Source organism: Salvia hispanica, chromosome 1 (assembly GCF_023119035.1).
Source record: "Salvia hispanica cultivar TCC Black 2014 chromosome 1, UniMelb_Shisp_WGS_1.0, whole genome shotgun sequence".
Lineage (NCBI taxonomy): Eukaryota > Viridiplantae > Streptophyta > Magnoliopsida > Lamiales > Lamiaceae > Salvia > Salvia hispanica.
Genome location: NC_062965.1, coordinates 21156968 through 21174882, shown reverse-complemented (window position 1 = coordinate 21174882; position 17915 = coordinate 21156968). Strand labels below are relative to the sequence as shown.

Here is a 17915-nt window from a genome sequence, read left to right as displayed (position 1 = left end):
GAGGTATCCCATTTTCTCGGTGTGGAGATTTCAAAAACCTCTCAAGGAATTCACCTATGTCAAGCAGCATATATCAAGGAATTATTGCTCAAGGTCAAGATGGACAGTGCCAAAGCTTCCCCCACTCCTATGATTTCTGATTCGAAACTTAGCAAGCATGATGGTGATCCTTTTGTCGAAGGTAAGCTTTACAGAAGCGTGGTTGGTGCATTACAGTATGCAACAATCACAAGGCCGGAAATCAGCTTCTCTGTTAACAAGGTCAGTCAATTTATGGCGTGCCCTCTTGATCAACACTGGAAAGCTGTAAAGCGAATTCTCCGTTACCTTGCTGGCTCAGTTAATCATGGCATCCACATTCGTGCCTCTAATTTTAATCTCACTGGCTTTTGTGATTCTGATTGGGCTTCGGATCCCGATGATAGGAAATCGGTCTCTGGCTACTGCACTTATTTTGGGGGTAATTTGGTTTCATGGTGCTCACAGAAGCAAAAGGTTGTATCTCGTTCCAGCACTGAGTCAGAATACCGCAGCCTTGCACTCCTCGTTTCTGAAATAACTTGGCTCACCTCGCTTCTCACTGAATTGGGCATAAAACTTCCTCATTGTCCGATAATCTGGATTGATAACATGAGCACTATCGCCCTTGCTTCAAATCCTTTCCTCCATGCTCGTTCGAAACACATCGAACTGGACATTCATTTTGTAAGAGACAAGGTAGCAGCAAAAATGATAGACCTTCGCCATGTCCCGACCACAGATCAAATAGCAGATATATTCACAAAGCCCTTGAGCCACCAATTCTTCTCTCGTCTGCGGAATAAACTCGGAGTTTACTCTCGTTCCTCCATCGAATTGAGGGGAAGTGTAAACCTTGCCATCTTCAACGATGGAATCAGAGAGTTGAAGATGAATGATGAGTTGGATAGAGCTGGCACTGCAATGAAATCCTTGACAGAAATCATGGAAGATAACAAGCAAGAAGTCAGGGATCTTTGACAGAAATTATGGAAGATAACAAGCAAGAAATTAGTGATCCATTCCATAGAATTCAATCAAATCAAAGTATACCTTTGACATGTAGAAATTCTCCCTATATAATGGGACGTACTGATCTTCAAATTGATCATCCAATACAATCATCCTTATGCAATACAGTAGCCTTGTTCATTTTCTAGCTATGGCTTTGAAGGCCTTCAACCTAACTTTCTGTCACAACAAAACTGGCGCGATGGAATGAAAGTGGCGAGTGCTGCAAGTGGCACGGTGTGGAATGTGATGCTTCAGGCTACGTCGTTAGTTTGTAGCTTGATGGTGAGGGCATTTACTATGAATTGGGGATTCGTCGAGTCTCTTCAGATAATATCTGCAGAAGCTTAATCTCGCCAACAATGACTTCAACTACATTGATTGCAATCCAAAAGGTATTGGCAATCTGACTTATCTAACAAACTTGAATTTGTCAAATGCCGGTTTTGTTGGGCAGGTTCCTTCTGATGTTTTGTCATTGACAAGATTGGCTAGTCTCGATATCTCCAACAAGTTTGGCCATACTCTTAGTCTTGAGCTTCCAAATTTGGAGATGCTTGTCCGAAATCTAGTATCACTTCCTCTTCTGAAAGGAAAAATTGGAGCCACATTGTATCATCATATTTACCCAACCTCAACTCTTTGAGCATGGTTGATTGTAATCTACTTGGCCCTTTGGTGAAGTCGTTTACGCAACTTCATTCCCTTTCTTTTCTTCGACTACATCATAACAACCTTTTAGCGGTTGCACTTCAAGACTTGTTCACCAATTTTCCAAGTCTGACCACCTTGACTCTTAGTGAGTGCAGTTTGGCATATAACTTATTGACAGGCTCACTTCCTTCTACATTGTTTGAAGGTTTTTCCAATCTCATTCATCTAAGTTTGGGGTTCAATTCATTCTTTGGTAGCATTCCCCGCTCTCTCTTTGCTCTCCCTTCATTGTTGGAACTTGATCTTACATACAACCAATTTAATGGCACTTTTCAACTCAGCAACTTTCAGAACCTTCCCAATCTGACGTTGCTTGATCTATCCGGCAATAGCTTGTCAGTAGATGTTGGCAACGTCAATTCGAGTCTCAAATTGAAAGGATTAGGCCTAGCTTCATGTAACCTGTCCCATTTTCCCAATTTCATCAAACATTTGGATCTTGAAAAATTGGATCTCTCAAACAATAGTATTGTAGGGGAAATGCCTAGTCAGGTTTGGGGAGAATGACTTTGGTATTTGGACTTGTCGTTCAATCTTCTGACGAATCTGCAAAAGCCTTACCATATACCTGGTTCACTTTGGCTCCTTCACTTGAACTCCAACCATCTTAGGGAAGAGTTGCAGTTGCTCATTCCATTTGAATCTCAGCTTTGGTCCTTGTCTCTTGCCAATAGCAGTTTAAGTGGAACAACTCCAACCTTCCTCGGCAATGCCACACTTCTCGGGTCTCTTGACTTGTCTGGAAATAAATTAAGTGGCAGCATACCCGCTTCTTTCCTACCTGGAATCAGTCAACTTCTCTAGCTGGATGGCTATGGTGCTACCGAGTCATGAAAATTTGAGACACAACTTGAATTATTACGCGCAAAGCTCTGGGATGACACTGATAATGAAAAGGCAATTGATGGAGCTTCATGTGATTTGGCCAGATTTTAGTGCCATTGACTTGTCTTCCAATAGTTTCTATGGAAATATACCAAATGCAATTGGCGAGCTTATCACACTTTATCATCTCAACTTAATTATCCCACAATGCCCTCAATGGAAGCATACCAAAATCATTTGGTAGGTTGGTAATCTTGAATCACTCGACCTCTCTGTAAACCAACTCGTTGGGCCAATCCCACTGGAGCTCGGAGGGCTCACATTCCTTGCACACTTGAATCTCTCCTACAATATGTTTGTTGGAACGATCCCAAAAGGTCGTCAAAAGGTTTTCCACTCAACATTAGTTGTGGTTATACTAACGTACCACCACCGGGATATATGATGAAAATGGGGAAGAGAAGAAGGAGATTGAAATAAACAGGGGGTATAGCATCGCTTATGTGGTTCCCTATGCGTTTAATTATGTGCATGTGTTTTCTTAAAGTTTGTGGGTTGTTCAATGTAATGAATTTTGGTATGTACTGATCATTGGTATCCTCCATAATGAGTTGGCACTAACAATTATGATTATCAAATGATGGTTTATATATTTTTTTTGCCATTTTCTGAGTCGGGGAAGAATGACTTGTATTTGGCAAGAAGATAAATAAGGCATTATTATTAATCCTTTGACAATTGTGGGTCCAGGCCCAACAAAAGCATAATCCAGCCCAATCCAAAATAAGGCATACCCAGCCCATTAGACGACCACATAATCTATCAAGTTTGGAGGGATCGGGTCAGGTTCATGGGCCAAAATGGGAAATTCGGGTGAATCCACTTGTCTAAATCTTGTCGAACTTAAATTTATGGCTCGGCCCAAAATCAAGCCTACTAATCAAGCAACAATATATATTGCACACCCATTTTGTAAATATCATAATAAATAGTTAAAGTGGAGAAATGATAAAATAAGATAGAATAATGTTGAAAAGACTTTTCTCAACATTATTCTCTCTTTTACTTTACTATTTCCCCACTTTAACTATTTATTATGATTTTTACAAAACGTATATGCTAAAGTGACCGGGACTCCTAAAATGGGACGGGGGAGTACAAGATATGATTATCAACTTAGGAGGAATCGGGCTGCGCCAACAGCCCAAATAGTGGAATTCAGGCCTATTCATTTGTCCTCAATTTAGGCGAACCTAAAAATGCAAATAAACTAAATGAAATGGTGGAAGACCTCAAGTATTTAGAAAATGATGCTACAAAATGTAATTAAAGTTATGAAATGCCTTAAGTCACCACCACAATGAGTGAATAAAATACTGGAAGACCTCTAGTCAATTGCTAAGTTTTTCCAATTCTATAAAGCGAGTGAACTAAATTTTCATGATATTTTCTAAATAACATGTACTCCTTCCGTTCTACTACGTTATTTGAATAAAACAACTTCATACTATGGTTCAAATAATTTGGGATAGAGGTAATATAACAATTCTTAGCTTTATTTAATTCACTCCCTATTAATAAAAATATAACTTTTTTTATAAATATATAGGCCAACAGCGGCGCCCCGAAAAAGTAGACTATTTTTGAAGTTTTTAACCTTTCCATAAAAATAGAAATTTCTATTTTTGATAAAATATTTTTTCTAATAAGGTGGAGTTCATTTTTCACAATAAATTCTCCAATTATTAATTTTTTTTCTCTCTCTTATTTTATAATAGTATATTAAAACATATGTCTTTTCAAGATATGCTATTTTTATGAGCAAAGAGTACTATAAAGGTAATAATATATTCAAAATTTGGTTTTAATGCACATAATCGTGTTTGTGGATATTACTAGTATAATATTGAAATATCGTTGTCTCATTAACAACTAATCTCGTTACTTCTATACTTGTGGAACTTACAAATGGCTGGGTGACTTTATTTATTTAATTGATGGTCTTAAAAAGATATCCAAGTAAATTATTTAAACCCACTTTCACCTACTATCATCATTTGTTCACAAAAAGAAAAAGAAAAGAATTATCGATAACTTCTCTGGCAATATTCCCCGCTCTCTTTTTTCTCTCCCATCATTATTGGAACTTGATCTTAGTTACAGACATTTTAATTGTGTCATTTTCTAGGCTCTTCCACGCCATCAAACGTAGTGTTCTAATTTCACAAATCAACTATGTGGAAAAAGCAAAAAGTGTCTTTCCACAACAACAAATTTTCAACAAAGAGAATGATATTCTATTCATATAGTCTTCATCGACAACTTACCAAAAATACCTCTCAAGTCAATTTCTCAGTTCTAATGATAATATAAAATATTTCATATTCATAAAAATTACAAATTTCTATAAACTTTTGCCTAACAATAATATGTAGAATTTTTTGTATTCATGCAAATAACCGTTATTGTGGAAATATGTAGTATGTAATTTCGTTGTCTCATCCACAACTACTCTTTTATGGCCAATTAAAAGTTGTGATCAAGTTTGTGGATGTCTTTATTTATTCAAGTGGTGGTCTTATCCTTTTTATCCTTTTATTCAAATCCAAATCATATAGGCCCTACTGTGGAATTTACAAACTATGAGTTGTCCTTATTTATGTATGTATTGTATTGAAGGGAAAAACATATCTTAAATGATTTGGATCTTAAACAATTCATCTATATGGAAAATGATGCTACAAATATGTAATTACAGTATATGAAGTACTACCATAAGTCACTAGTGCATAAAATAGTGGAAGACCTCAAGTCAATAGATAAGTCTTCCAATTCTATAAAGCAGAGTGTACTAAATTTACAAATAGTTCACGATATTTGCTAAATAACATTACTCCCAACATTCTACTATATTATATCAATAAAATGACACCGTTCTACGTTATTAGAATTAAATTAGTAAAGTTTGTGGAAAATTATAATACTGAAATATCGTTGTCTCATTAACCACTAATCTAATATTAGTCCTTTATTTATAATACTATTCGTTATACTAGCTAGTCAATTTTTTTTTAATAATTTAACTATCGTATTAGTTATTATTCTAATTTATTTTGAATGACAAATATTTGCTTATTTTAAAATATAAAATATATAGCCAGTCTATTTTTACATCTAATTACTTTCAATAACAAATATTTGATTATTTTAAACTTATATATATACAAAATCGATCGAAAAAAATATAGAGAGCTTTACCAAAAGGGTATTGTAAGATTTAGAGTGATGAATATGCTGGGGTTTTGGTGCCCCTTGCACAGCGGAAGACTTGTACAAAATAAATAAATCAGATACGGATCTATTTGACCGATTATGCGATTAATCAATTCACATGTTAAACAGATAATTGCATGCTAGAACGCAAATAATTCATGCTCATAGAAAGTAAATCCTAAACATGATTTCTACGGTTTAGGTTACCGATTTGATTCTCCAAAGAATCGACGATTGCTCGCGCCTTCTCCACGTGATGATCTTCAATACTAGACCACGGATCTTCTCTCTGGTTCCCGAACTGTATCTTGATATCGGGGTGGGCTGATCTTATCAAAATACTAGGATTCGAATAAAGAAGACAGAAGAAATCCTTTTGGGAAAAGGAGTAGAATTCGAAATCCTCCACAGCTGGAGAGTTCGAAATTTTCAAAAAATTTGAGAATAAAAATTGTGATCATTCTGTCTCCTTTATTCTCCTATTTATATTAAGTTCCTTTTGGACCCCAGACAGGGATCTATGGAAGGTTTTGGATATGGGCTCGCCCAATTAGCTTTTTACTAATTAAATTGAACCCACAATTTAATACAAGCTTATATTGGAATATTACGAGCAGCCACTATAGAAGTAATATTGAACTCTCCCCATCCAAATCCGAAATTACAAGTAATCCGGGTTTCCACTTTTATTATTTATTTCCCGCGCTTAAGATATAAATGTCCATTAATTAATTAATGTCTGCTATGGACTTAATTAATTAATATCTTATTAATTCCAAGAGTGGACTTAGCAAGAAACATTTATTCATTATTCATAGAATAATAAAACTTCAACTGACCAGTTTTCCGAATAATAAAACTTTGTTCGAGCTCCTCTTGTGGACATTATCAAACGAGACTCACCCCGCGCACGTTTCAACATAATAGCAATTCTAGTACCGCTAGATATTAATCACCACTACCCAATATATCGGGATTATTGGGTTGCGAAAAACCCGCACCATTTGATAAGTCAAAGTACTGCATAATCAATACCGTATGCTCAATGCTAACATATGTAGATTAAGAAATAGTATTTTATCAAGACCTAGTCTTTCAGTAGATAGCATAAAGACACGTCTTGCTGTTAGATCCGTTCAGTGCTATACCACACCAATGTCATCTTATTTCAGTAAGGCTTAGAAATATGCGGACCGACATTGCAACCTTTCACGATAGGTAGTCTAAGCCTATCTAGGTTGTGAAATTCTTCTTTTTCTTTTGCAAAGCATTGCATAGATCTGATCGTGTTACCTTAAAGTGGACGACGCCCACAACCGGTCTACTAAGCAAAAGTCTTAGACTTTGTTTACTTCTTATGCATTTAAATGTTTGTAAAACATCTTATAAATGCACAAGCAAACATAATGTAATAATAATAGTGATTCTATTCGTGCGAGATTGCTCGAATAATACTGAATCGAGGTTAAAAGTGGATTATAGAGTTTCACGTATACAAGCAAGATTCTATTCGAGCGAAACTTGCTCGAAACATGCTTTTCAGTATACCAAACCTAATAGAATAATTGCGAAGAATGATATTATATACTCACTCCGTCCCTAATAATTCGTCACCATTTGACCCGGCACGGGTTTTAAGAAATGTAATAGAAAGTGAGTTGAAAAAGTTGGTAGCATGTGGGCCCTACTTTTATATATTAGTTTTATAATAAAATGTGAGTGTAAAAGAGTTAGTGGAATGCATGCTCTACTACCAAAAATATTAAAGGTGAAAGGTGACAAATTTTTAGGGACGGACGAAAAAAAAATAGGTGACAAAATTTTCAGGGACAAGGGAGTAATTTATCTGATGTTGCTATGTATATTCGTCATAGAAATGTTGTTAAAATCAGTTTTGATAGTAATACCGTCATTTTCACTACGTTGTCGATTATTTTGACGTCGAGATTGATTTTAACAAAAGTTTAAGCGTATATCTCAACACTCGTTATGTGATTATTTATCTCATTACCATCTATATCTCTCACTATTCTTATGGCAAGTTTGTATCATGAAAGATTGTTTTGTATAGTAAAAATTTAATTTAGTATGACCTATTCAAAGTTGCAATGCCATATTATTCTCTCATTTTCATCAAATCCAAATCATGTAGGCCCGGTACTTGTGGAATTTGCCAAATATGGACTGCCTTTAATCCTTTATTACGTATGTACCACATTTATAAGTCTTCCTAGAGGTGGTCCTAAAAAGATATCCAAGTAAATGCAATTTCCTATTTAATATCATCATTTGTGAACCAAAACAAAAAAGAAAAAACGAATTATCAATCTCTTCGTTCACAATGCTTTCAAACTTGTTGTTGTTCATTTGTTTCCTAATTTCATCCTTCAATTTCACTGCCCATTCTTATAATAACAAATGCCTTCGTCATCAGGAAACCATGTTTCTTCAACTCAAGCAAGAGTTGATCTTCAATTCCGATTTTTCAACAAAACTTGTGCGATGGAATGAAAGTGATGTGTGCTGCAAGTGGCCCGGTGTGGAATGTGATGCTTCTGGCTACGTCGTTAGTTTGCCGCTTGATGGTGAGGACATTTCTGGTGGAATTGGGGATTCATCGAGTCTCTTCAGATTTAAAAATATGCAGAAGTTTAACCTTGACTGCAATTACTTCAATGATGCCATTCCAAAAGGTATTGGCGATTTGACTTGTATGATACATTTGAATTTTTCATATGCTGGTTTTGTTGGGCAAGTTCCAAAATCTAACCGAGCTTAGAGAGCTCCATCTTGATGGTGTCAATATGACTTCCTTCCATGAAAGGGAAAGTTGGAGCCATATTATATCATCACATTTACCCAACCTCACCACTTTGAGCTTGGTTGCTTGTAGTCTTCAAGCTCCTTTGCCTAAATCCTTTTGGAAACTTCATTGTGATATTATCCACAATGAATTTGTACATTATATATAAGCTAGAATAATGCTATACAAGGTAAGATTTCCCTCAATCTTTTGTCTTGTTGAATACTCCAGAAGATGTCTTGCTGAATACTCCAGATCTTCCAACATTTGTCTTGTTGAATACTCCAGAAGATGTCTTGCTGAATACTCCAGATCTTCCAACACTCCCCCTCAAGTTAAGTGACGGGATTACCGAAGCTTAACTTGCCCAACACTTCTTGAAATGACTTTGCCGAGACTGCTTTGGTCAGGATGTCGGCCAGTTGATCTTCTGATTTCACATATAGAATTTCCACTATCTTCTCCTCAAGGTTCTCCTTTATGAAGTGTCGATCAATTTCGACATGCTTCGTTTTGTCATGCTGTACCGGGTTTTCTGAGATACTGATCGCGGCCTTATTATCACACAACAATTTGCAAGTTTTCTGCGGTTCCAAGCTTAATTCTTTCATCAATCTCCTAAGCCAAAGGATTTCAGTTAATCCGCTCCTGATGCCTCGAAACTCTGCTTCGGCACTAGAGAGGGCGACCACTTTCTGTTTCTTGCTTCTCCAAGTCACCAAATTCCCACCAATAAAGGTGAAGTACCCTCCCGTGGAACGTCTGGCGACCAGATTCCCTGCCCAATCAGCATAAGTGTATCCATGGATATCTAGATGTCCGTTTTTTCGAAACAGAACTCCATGCCCGGCTGTTTCCTTTCAAGTAGCAAACAACTCTAAGTGCTGCCTCCCAATGTTCTTCCTGCGGACTATGCATGAACTGGCTTAAGACTCCCACTGCATATGCAACATCTGGTCTAGTATGGGATAGATAGATGAGTTTCCCAACTAGCCTCTGGTATCTTCCCCGATTAGTAGGGACCGCCCCTTTGATGAGTTGAAGTCTGTGATTCTGAACAATAGGTGTATCTACCGGCTTACAGTCCAACATCCCTATCTCTGCCAAAAGATCAAGAACATATTTTCGTTGACTGATGAAGATTCCTTTCCCTGACCTAAGTACTTCAATCCCGAGGAAATACTTGAGGTCACCAAGATTCTTCATCTCAAATTCCGTGGCTAAATGTTCCTTGAGTTGTTGTATCTCTTCGACATCATCTCCAGTAATGATCATATCATCTACATAGATTATTAGACAAGTGATCTTTTCCTTTCTCCGTTTGATGAAGAGGGTGTGGTCGGAGTTACTCTGTTGGTACCCATACTTCTTCATCACCTCTGTAAATCTTCCGAACCAGGCCCTTGGGGATTGCTTTAGCCCATATAGTGTCTTCTTCAGTTTGCACACCTTTCCTTGCTCAAACTCTTCTGAGAATCCTGGTGGAGCCTCCATATATATAGGGTCCTTCAATTCTCCATGAAGGAATGCGTTGGTCACATCGTACTGATGAAGTGGCCAGTCCTTATTTGCCGCAATAGAAAGAAGAACTCTCACAGTGTTCATCTTCGCAACTGGAGAGAACGTCTCAGAGTAGTCGATCCCTTGGGTTTGAGTATATCCCTTTGCTACCAATCGAGCTTTGTATCGCTCGATACTTCCATTTGGTCTCCGTTTAATTGTGAAGACCCATCGGCACCCCACTGTATGCTTTCCATCGGGCAATGGGCTAATCTCCCAAGTACCATTCTTCTTTAATGCTTTCATCTCTACCAGCATTGCATCCCTCCAATGTTTGATCTTTACTGCTTCTTCAAAGGTTCGAGGTATCTCCTCCTCGTACAGTGCGGTTTGAAAAGCCTTTGCCATTTTGGAGATGTTGGCCTCGGCGAAGTTGGCTATTGAGTACCTGCTTTTTCGCCCTATTCTTTCTGGAGAGTATCTTTTCGGAGGGATTCCTCTCGTACTCCTAACGGGACGCACATACTGCCCTGTATCTTGATCAATACTAGTATCTTCTTCTTCTTCTGTACTAGGAGGGTCAGAAATAATAACCGAACTGTCAAGATGTGGGGTAGATATTACCTCGGATTCCGTTACGGTTGGATCAGAGGATCGCGGCGGAAGCGTCGTTTGACTCATTTCTGTAGATAAGTTCGGCTCATGAACAGTGCCAACTTGCTCTGTTGGCCCCATATCGAAGTGACTTGGCACATACCACCGAAGGGAGTCGGTTTCTTGGGTCTCCCCCTGTCTCTCACTCTCCCCCTGAGTCCCAAGGTGGTAAAAGAATTCTGTTTCGAGAAAGTTGCAGTTCATGGTAGTGATAACCCGTTTGGTTTTTGGGTCGTAACATCTATAGCCCTTTTGATTGATCCCATAACCGACAAATACACACTTAATCGCACATGGTGAAAACTTGGTTCTTTCGTGTTTTGGAATGTGTACATAGACCGAACTGCCAAAAATTTTTGGTGGAAGAGATAAGGCTGCGGGAACTTGTGTCAAGGTAGTCAAGTGGTCTAGTGGAGTTTTTGGTTTAATGTTTTAGTGGGGAGTCGATTTAGAAGGTAAATGGAGGTGGATATGGCTTCTGGCCAAAAATATGGTGGAACTTTTGAGTCAAATAGGAGGGCTCGGGTCATTTCTAGAATGATTCGGTTTTTTCGTTCAGCAACTCCATTTTGTTCGGGTGTGTGAGGGCAGTAAGTTTGGTGGAATAACCCATTTTCCCTAAGAAATTGAGTCATAGATTTGTTCACAAATTCCCCCCCGTTATCTGAACGTAGGATCTTAATGGATGTTTGAAATTGGGTTTGGATCATTTTATAGAACAAAATAAATTTATCAACAACTTCTGATTTTTGTTTCATAAAATATACCCAAGTGGCTCTACTGCAATCATCCACGAATATCACAAAATACTTAAAACCAAGACTAGTACCAACAGGCGCAGGGCCCCACACATCAGAATGTATTAAAGAAAAAACAGTCTTAACACGAGTATCATTCGGTTTAAAGGTGTTACGGTGGCTCTTGGCCAAAACACAAGTTTCACAAGAAAAATTCTTAGGAACAAAAAGTTTGGGAAATAAAGATTTTAGATAACCCGGAGAGGTATGACCCATTCTTCGGATATCCTGAGCCAAGTCTCCTGAGTGGTTGGTCCGTGAGCAAGCATCGCCGCACCAAAGTTTGGGAACAAAATGCTGGTTGCATCAGCAGAGTACAATTTAAATCCTTAGCCACATGACTAATTGACATCAACTTCTGACATAAATTCGGAACATAGAGGCAGTTCGAAAGTTGAACATTCGGAAATATTTCTATAGTCCCTGCCCCCTCAACTGGTGTTATTCCTCCATTGGCAGTTTGTATATGTGACTTAGGGGTCTTATAAAATTCTAACAAAATCTTTTCTATCATAAGTCATTGTATCTGTGGCCCCACAATCGAAAATCCACCCCGTATCATCAATTTCATCACTATCCCGGGCCTCAAAAGCATACGACAAATTTTCTAAGGGTGCAAATGAATTCTTGCAAATAATGGGGTCGGATTCTGTAATACTCCTAAAATGGAGTCTTCTTTCACATTTTTTATTAACTGGGGACTTAATTGCAAGAGAGAAAGTATTAGGGCTAGGGTTCTCACTCCCCAACCCTTTACCTCCACTTTCGGCACCGTCAAGCTTGAGGGAGGCGATCATTGCCTCGGCTGTTCTTCCCCCTCCGTTGTCGCCGCGCTGGCCACCGCCGGTTTGGAGACCACTGGTTTCCGGTCGCCGCTCCTGGAATTGAGCCGTTTCACGGCTCCTTTCTGCCCCTGCTCCTCCCTGAATTTTTCCTCCTCCTTCTGTTCCGATGGCTACCTTGGCCTTCGCCGCCTTCTCCTCCTCCCACCAGTCTGGATATCCAATTAATTGGAAGCAAGTTTCCTTTGTGTGCTTGTTCATCCCATAGTAGGAACACCATAGCTTTGATTTGTCCGGTTTGGTGTTTCCCCGGCGGTTAGTGGTGGGGCGCGGCGGCGGCGGCGGCGGTTGACTCCTGTGTTGAGGTTGCGACTGGCGGTATTCTCTGGCTCCAAAGCCGAACCCTACTCCCGATGATGAGTCGCTTCCGACGGCGGTGGTGGGTGATTCGGACGCCGGTGACATGATTTTCAATCGAGCTGCCTCCCGTTTCACCCATCCGTACGCCTCATCGACTGAGGGATATGGATCCTCCTTGAGGATCTCGCGTTTGACCCAATCGTACCTCTCGTTCAATCCGGTGAGAAATTTGAATAATCTCAACTCCGATTTGATGCTCCGATACTGTGAAACTCCTTTATCACAGCAATCTACGGTCCTGTGTGGACACCGATCTATGTCCATCCATGCTCCATGGAGTCTACTCCAGTAGGCCTCCAAACTTGTTTCCCTTGAGTGATTCTGCTTGCTTTCTCTCGCAGGTCATATATTAGATACGAATCTGCCGAACTTGCGAAGGTTACGGCGAGCGTATCCCACAGAGATTTCGCTGTTTGGTGGTGTGCGAAATCGGCTATAATATGTGTCTCCATGTTGTCAATAATCCATGAGAAGACTATCAAGTCTATCTCCTCCCAATCGGAGTATCTGACAAACACGGATTTTGCATGTTTTTAAGGGCTAGATTTGACTTGTTTTAAATGTCAATCATGCAAATTATGTTCTTAAATTGCATATGTTATACATTTGGTATTTTTAATGTGTTTGTTGATAAATGATAGAAAAAGATAGAAAAAGGTGCAAAAAGACCAAGGTGCAGCAGCCTCTGTTCGAGCCCATTCTGCCAGAGAGTTTGAAGTCCAATCAGTGCTTAATTCATACCATTCTCTTTGTCTTCGAAAGAGCTTCGCGTGGATATCTCGCACGTCTCAATCGGAGTTCTGTGGAGAAAGTTATGACTATTCTACGAACGTTGCGCAGTGCAGTCAAAGCTGACGGGAATTTAGGCGGAAATTCACGGAAGAAAATAAATTATTATATTGTGAAGCCAAATCTCTCCCATATCTTGAAGGCCACGAAAATTAACCTTTTTCCAGCTTATAAATACCTCTAAACCTAATTTTAATCTTCATCTCAGAGCCTCCAATCCTTACCCCCTCTACACATTCATCGATCTCATATTCCACACCTAATCATCCATCTTCCATTGGAGCGGAGCTCTGCAGATCCAGGCAAGAGAAGACTGAAGATTGAAGATTCAACCTTGGGTTTATCAATTTCTTTATGTCTAGTACTTTTATTGATTTTACTACTTGTCTATGAGTAGTTAAATATCTTTTGTATGGTTTTTGGTGAAGACTAATATGAACATATTTTGATTTATTGAATTGAACTTTTTCCTAGCTCTTGTGATTGTTTTTCTTGTTCTTGTGCTTTTATTGTTCTTTTGTCTGGCCAACTTTAGAATTATGTCCGTTTAACTAGATTAATCGAGAAATAACTAGTTTTACGTGGTAAAAGGAACGAGTACAACACATAGGTTTATCTGCACTCGAGAGAGGGGACCCTTTGTGAGGACTTGAGTCTTAGGAACTTAAGGAGTTAGAATCTAATCTATTGGAAGGAGACTTTGATAGTTAGAATCTAATCTACTGGATAGGTGCACTCGAGAGAGGGCTTATTCTAGAATCGCGACTTTCCTAATAATCCTGGAGACACATAAAGGTAAAGGTTCTATGAGATTAATCATCACTAGGTCGTAGTGGTTGGATCCTAAAACTCTACATTCTTTAGCCTGTTTTGTATTATTTCATTTTATTTTATTTATTTATATTTATGTCTAGTTTATAAAACCTAAAACCAAAAATAATGCGTGTCTCTAGATAGTATATGACGCTTAGTATATGATAGCCAGTTGCAATCTTATTCCCTGTGTTCGATATCCCGGTACTGACCTTTAGCTATACTAGATCTACTGAAAGGTCAGGATTTTGCACGCGTGTCGTAGGCACGTGTCCCTTCCTATTCAACAAGATTTATAAGTTCCCACTTTCCAAAATACTATTAATTAGTATATGGTAAGTTAGGGTGTCGAACCCACGAGGAACGGTAGCATCCGTTATGCATTTCCACACTTAGAAAGGTTTTGGCGATGCCGCCACGCTTTAAATTGGGGGTGGGAACTGAACTACGAAATGTAAATAACACTTAAGCTAAGATTGGGAACTAAACATGCAAATAACATGCAATTAAAAGAAAGCATTTAAACTGGAAAGCAGACTGGGCAAGTTGGTAAACTGGGCAACTCAGCAGTGGCGAAAATAATAACATTACGGAAATGAAAAGAAAGCAGCAACTTGCATGAGCATCCTAAGATTAGAAAGCAAAAGGAACTAAGTTAAAAGACTAAGGAAAATAAACTAAGTGTTGGCTCCTAAAAGAAAGCTAGAAAACTAGGATTGTGACACTTAAAAGTGGCTAAACTAATTTAATCCTAAAAGCTAAACTAAATAAGATGTAAATGGAGGTTGAGTGCAGGGATTAACTAAACTAAAAGAGCTGGCAAAAGTGAAAAGGAATCATGTACTTGTTGTCTCCTAACTTCTATTACCCAAGGTGTAAAACCATTGGATAAAAGCCTACAACTAATGGTCCTTTCACTTAACTTCTAAAAGCTGATATCTCTCCTAATTCTACATCATAAGGCACGAAAATATGGAGAAGAAAGAGAGTAGATGGCTGCTACATAATTAAAAATGCAAGAGAAACATAAAATCATCAATTAAACTACCTAAACATGCATTGGAAACACCAAATGAAAAGCTGAAAATTAAAGCACTTAAACATGATAGAAAGAAGCTTCAAGAACTCTTAAACATGGTGAAGAGAAACTGATTTTAAAAGCTTGAAAAAGGTTTTAACTAAACAAGAACATAACCAACACTAGAACTAAACAACAAGCTAAACCGGAAATCAAACAAGAACTAAACTTTAAAACACATTCAATACATAAACACTAAGAGCAATTACTACTTGAAATGAGCCTTTAAAACAAGTCCAACAACAACAACAACTAAGATTTAGAAAGGAGCAAAAGTACTACAAAGTTAAGAACAAGCTAACTAGAGAAAGCAAACACTACTACTAAATTACTACTACTTCAACCCATGGTGAATTAAAGATCTTGGCAGCCTTGAAGTTGAAATCTCTCTTCTTAAGGAAGAGAGAAAAGTTTCCTAGAGAGAGAAATAGCTAAACTAAACTAAAGCTAAAGTGATAAAGTGTTAAGTGGTTTTGGGGAAAAGCATAGTTAAATATTTTGTTACATTTTTCAAATAAAAGTTATTTCCCCTTTCTCATGCCCTAGGGACGGATGTGGACACGTGTAGCAACAAGGAAGCAGTCTTGTATTTGTGCTCAAGTGGCTCCATGCAGTTTTCCCGTCGGGTCCAGCTTGGCCAAGCTGACAGCTTGGGCAGTTTGCCATTTTTCTGATTTTCTTCAAATTCTTGCACTTTTGCCTCCTTTTTGCATCACTCCACTACAAATGCCTTTCTACAATTCCTCCGAACCATATGCTCAATTCCCTGCCAAAATAGCATCTTCTCATGCAAATATTCAACTTATAAGTGCTAAAAGTGATCAAATCCGAGTGACGAAAACTAGCCTATCATCTACCCTGTAAACTTGCAGGTATTTTTAGTGCTAATAAATAGTGCATCAAGTTTTTGGCACCGTTGCCGGGGATTATTATTGCTTTAAGCTGATATTGTAAAACGGTTGATAATACTAATTTAGAGTGTAATATTTTATATAGTTTATTTAAATTTTATTTTATTTTATTTTTTTGGTTTTGCGAGGGCTGCAATCTAAGGAGAGCACGGAGCACAACAATGGATTATTCCACGCTCCAATAAGCTCCGTCGAGCTCAGATGAGGTACAAAAGGCATCCCAAAGGAAGTCCCAAGAATGAGGGATAACTTGAGCTTCAAAGAACGTCAAGCTAAAGACGTTAACCAAGCGCTTGTTGGGAGGCAACCCAACATTGGTATCATTTTTTTATTTAATTTTGTTTTAGTTTATTTTATTTTCTTAGTTTACTCACATCCCTACCGACTTTTCAAACTTATTCTTGACGTAGTTTTGAATAAGTTTGGAGGGATGAAGTGGTGGACCGTGAGTTTAGTTGTTTTTGTTAATTTTTTTTTTTTAGTAAACCCGAGGTGAATCTTGTCATGAGCATTAGAAAACTTAGAAATACTCATGTTTAGGGACATCAGACCGAGTTGCCTATGATAAAAAGTTCGTTTATGTGTTGGTTGAGTTGACTTGATGCATTGATTTGAAGGTTCAGTGAAAATGTGCACAATTAATGAATTGCTTGTTTGCTTTGAATCATGCTTATACCTTGTGAGACTTGAGCTATTATTTCCTTCTTGTGTGATTTATCTGCATTCATGTATTTGTTTCTAGAACTTGCTCCTAGTCTGCCTAAGTCTACATAGTGTTTAAATGATAAAAGAGGACGTTAGGCCATCCTTATTAGCTACTTTATATATCCAAATTATTGACCTTACTCAAAACATTTTTTCCCTAGCTAGCCACTTTGAGCCTTTAAAGCCTTTTTCTTTGGAAGCTAAATAAAGGGGAATATCCATATACTCTTGGGGAATTTTAGTCAATATTTTATGAAAAGAGTTGGAGAGATAAGGTAGAAAGAAAAGTAGTGTGCTTACTTGTGAAAAGTGCATAGACATATGTGGTTTGAATGAGATATTTGGTTGTGCATAAAAGAAAAAAAAGGATGTACAAAAGAAAAAAAATGAAAAGAAAAGAAGAAGAAAATCAAAGGAATTTGGGAAGTGAGAAGAAAATTAGACAAAGTCTAGAATTTACCGAGATTCGAATTGTTGGTGGGGTGCTAAGTTTGATGTAGTAGAACTTGATCACTTTTGCTATGTTTGGGTTTAGTCACTTTTTAGCCATATTTCCTAACCTTATCAAAGAGCCTACATTATAACCTAAAACAAAGACCTTTCGGATTTTTGATTTTAATCACATCAAGTAGAGGAGGGATTAGACTTCGAGCAAGCCTATGGTAAACTTTGCATGTTGCATGATCTGAGAGAATACACTTTTCCCAACATACACTTTGAGAGTGAGTGATAAACACACTTCTAAACACTTGTGAGCGCATGTATTTCAAGGTGATCAACGAGCTAGTAATGAAAATGCATTAATAAGCTTTGCTTGATTTG

The 17915-nt window shown here is 38.0% G+C and overlaps 1 protein-coding gene across 1 annotated transcript; it reads left to right on the top strand.

Annotated features, from left to right (window-relative positions):
• Positions 1–8175: 8175 nt before the first annotated feature.
• On the top strand, positions 8176–13881 carry LOC125219100 (receptor-like protein 47). Its single transcript, XM_048120973.1, has 2 exons — positions 8176–8534; positions 13439–13881. Exons 1-2 carry the CDS (start codon positions 8183–8185, stop codon positions 13768–13770), a joined length of 684 nt encoding a protein of 227 aa, XP_047976930.1. The 5' UTR covers positions 8176–8182; the 3' UTR covers positions 13771–13881.
• Positions 13882–17915: the final 4034 nt, after the last annotated feature.

What these genes read in the sequence shown, in the direction of transcription:
- LOC125219100 (XM_048120973.1), top strand. Translation starts at nt 8,183, where the DNA reads ATGCTTTCAAACTTGTTGTTGTTCATTTGTTTCCTAATTTCATCCTTC. An exon ending in CAATGATGCCATTCCAAAAG is followed by an intron (nt 8,535 to 13,438) that starts GTATTGGCGATT and finishes GATAAATGATAG; the next exon opens with AAAAAGATAGAAAAAGGTGC.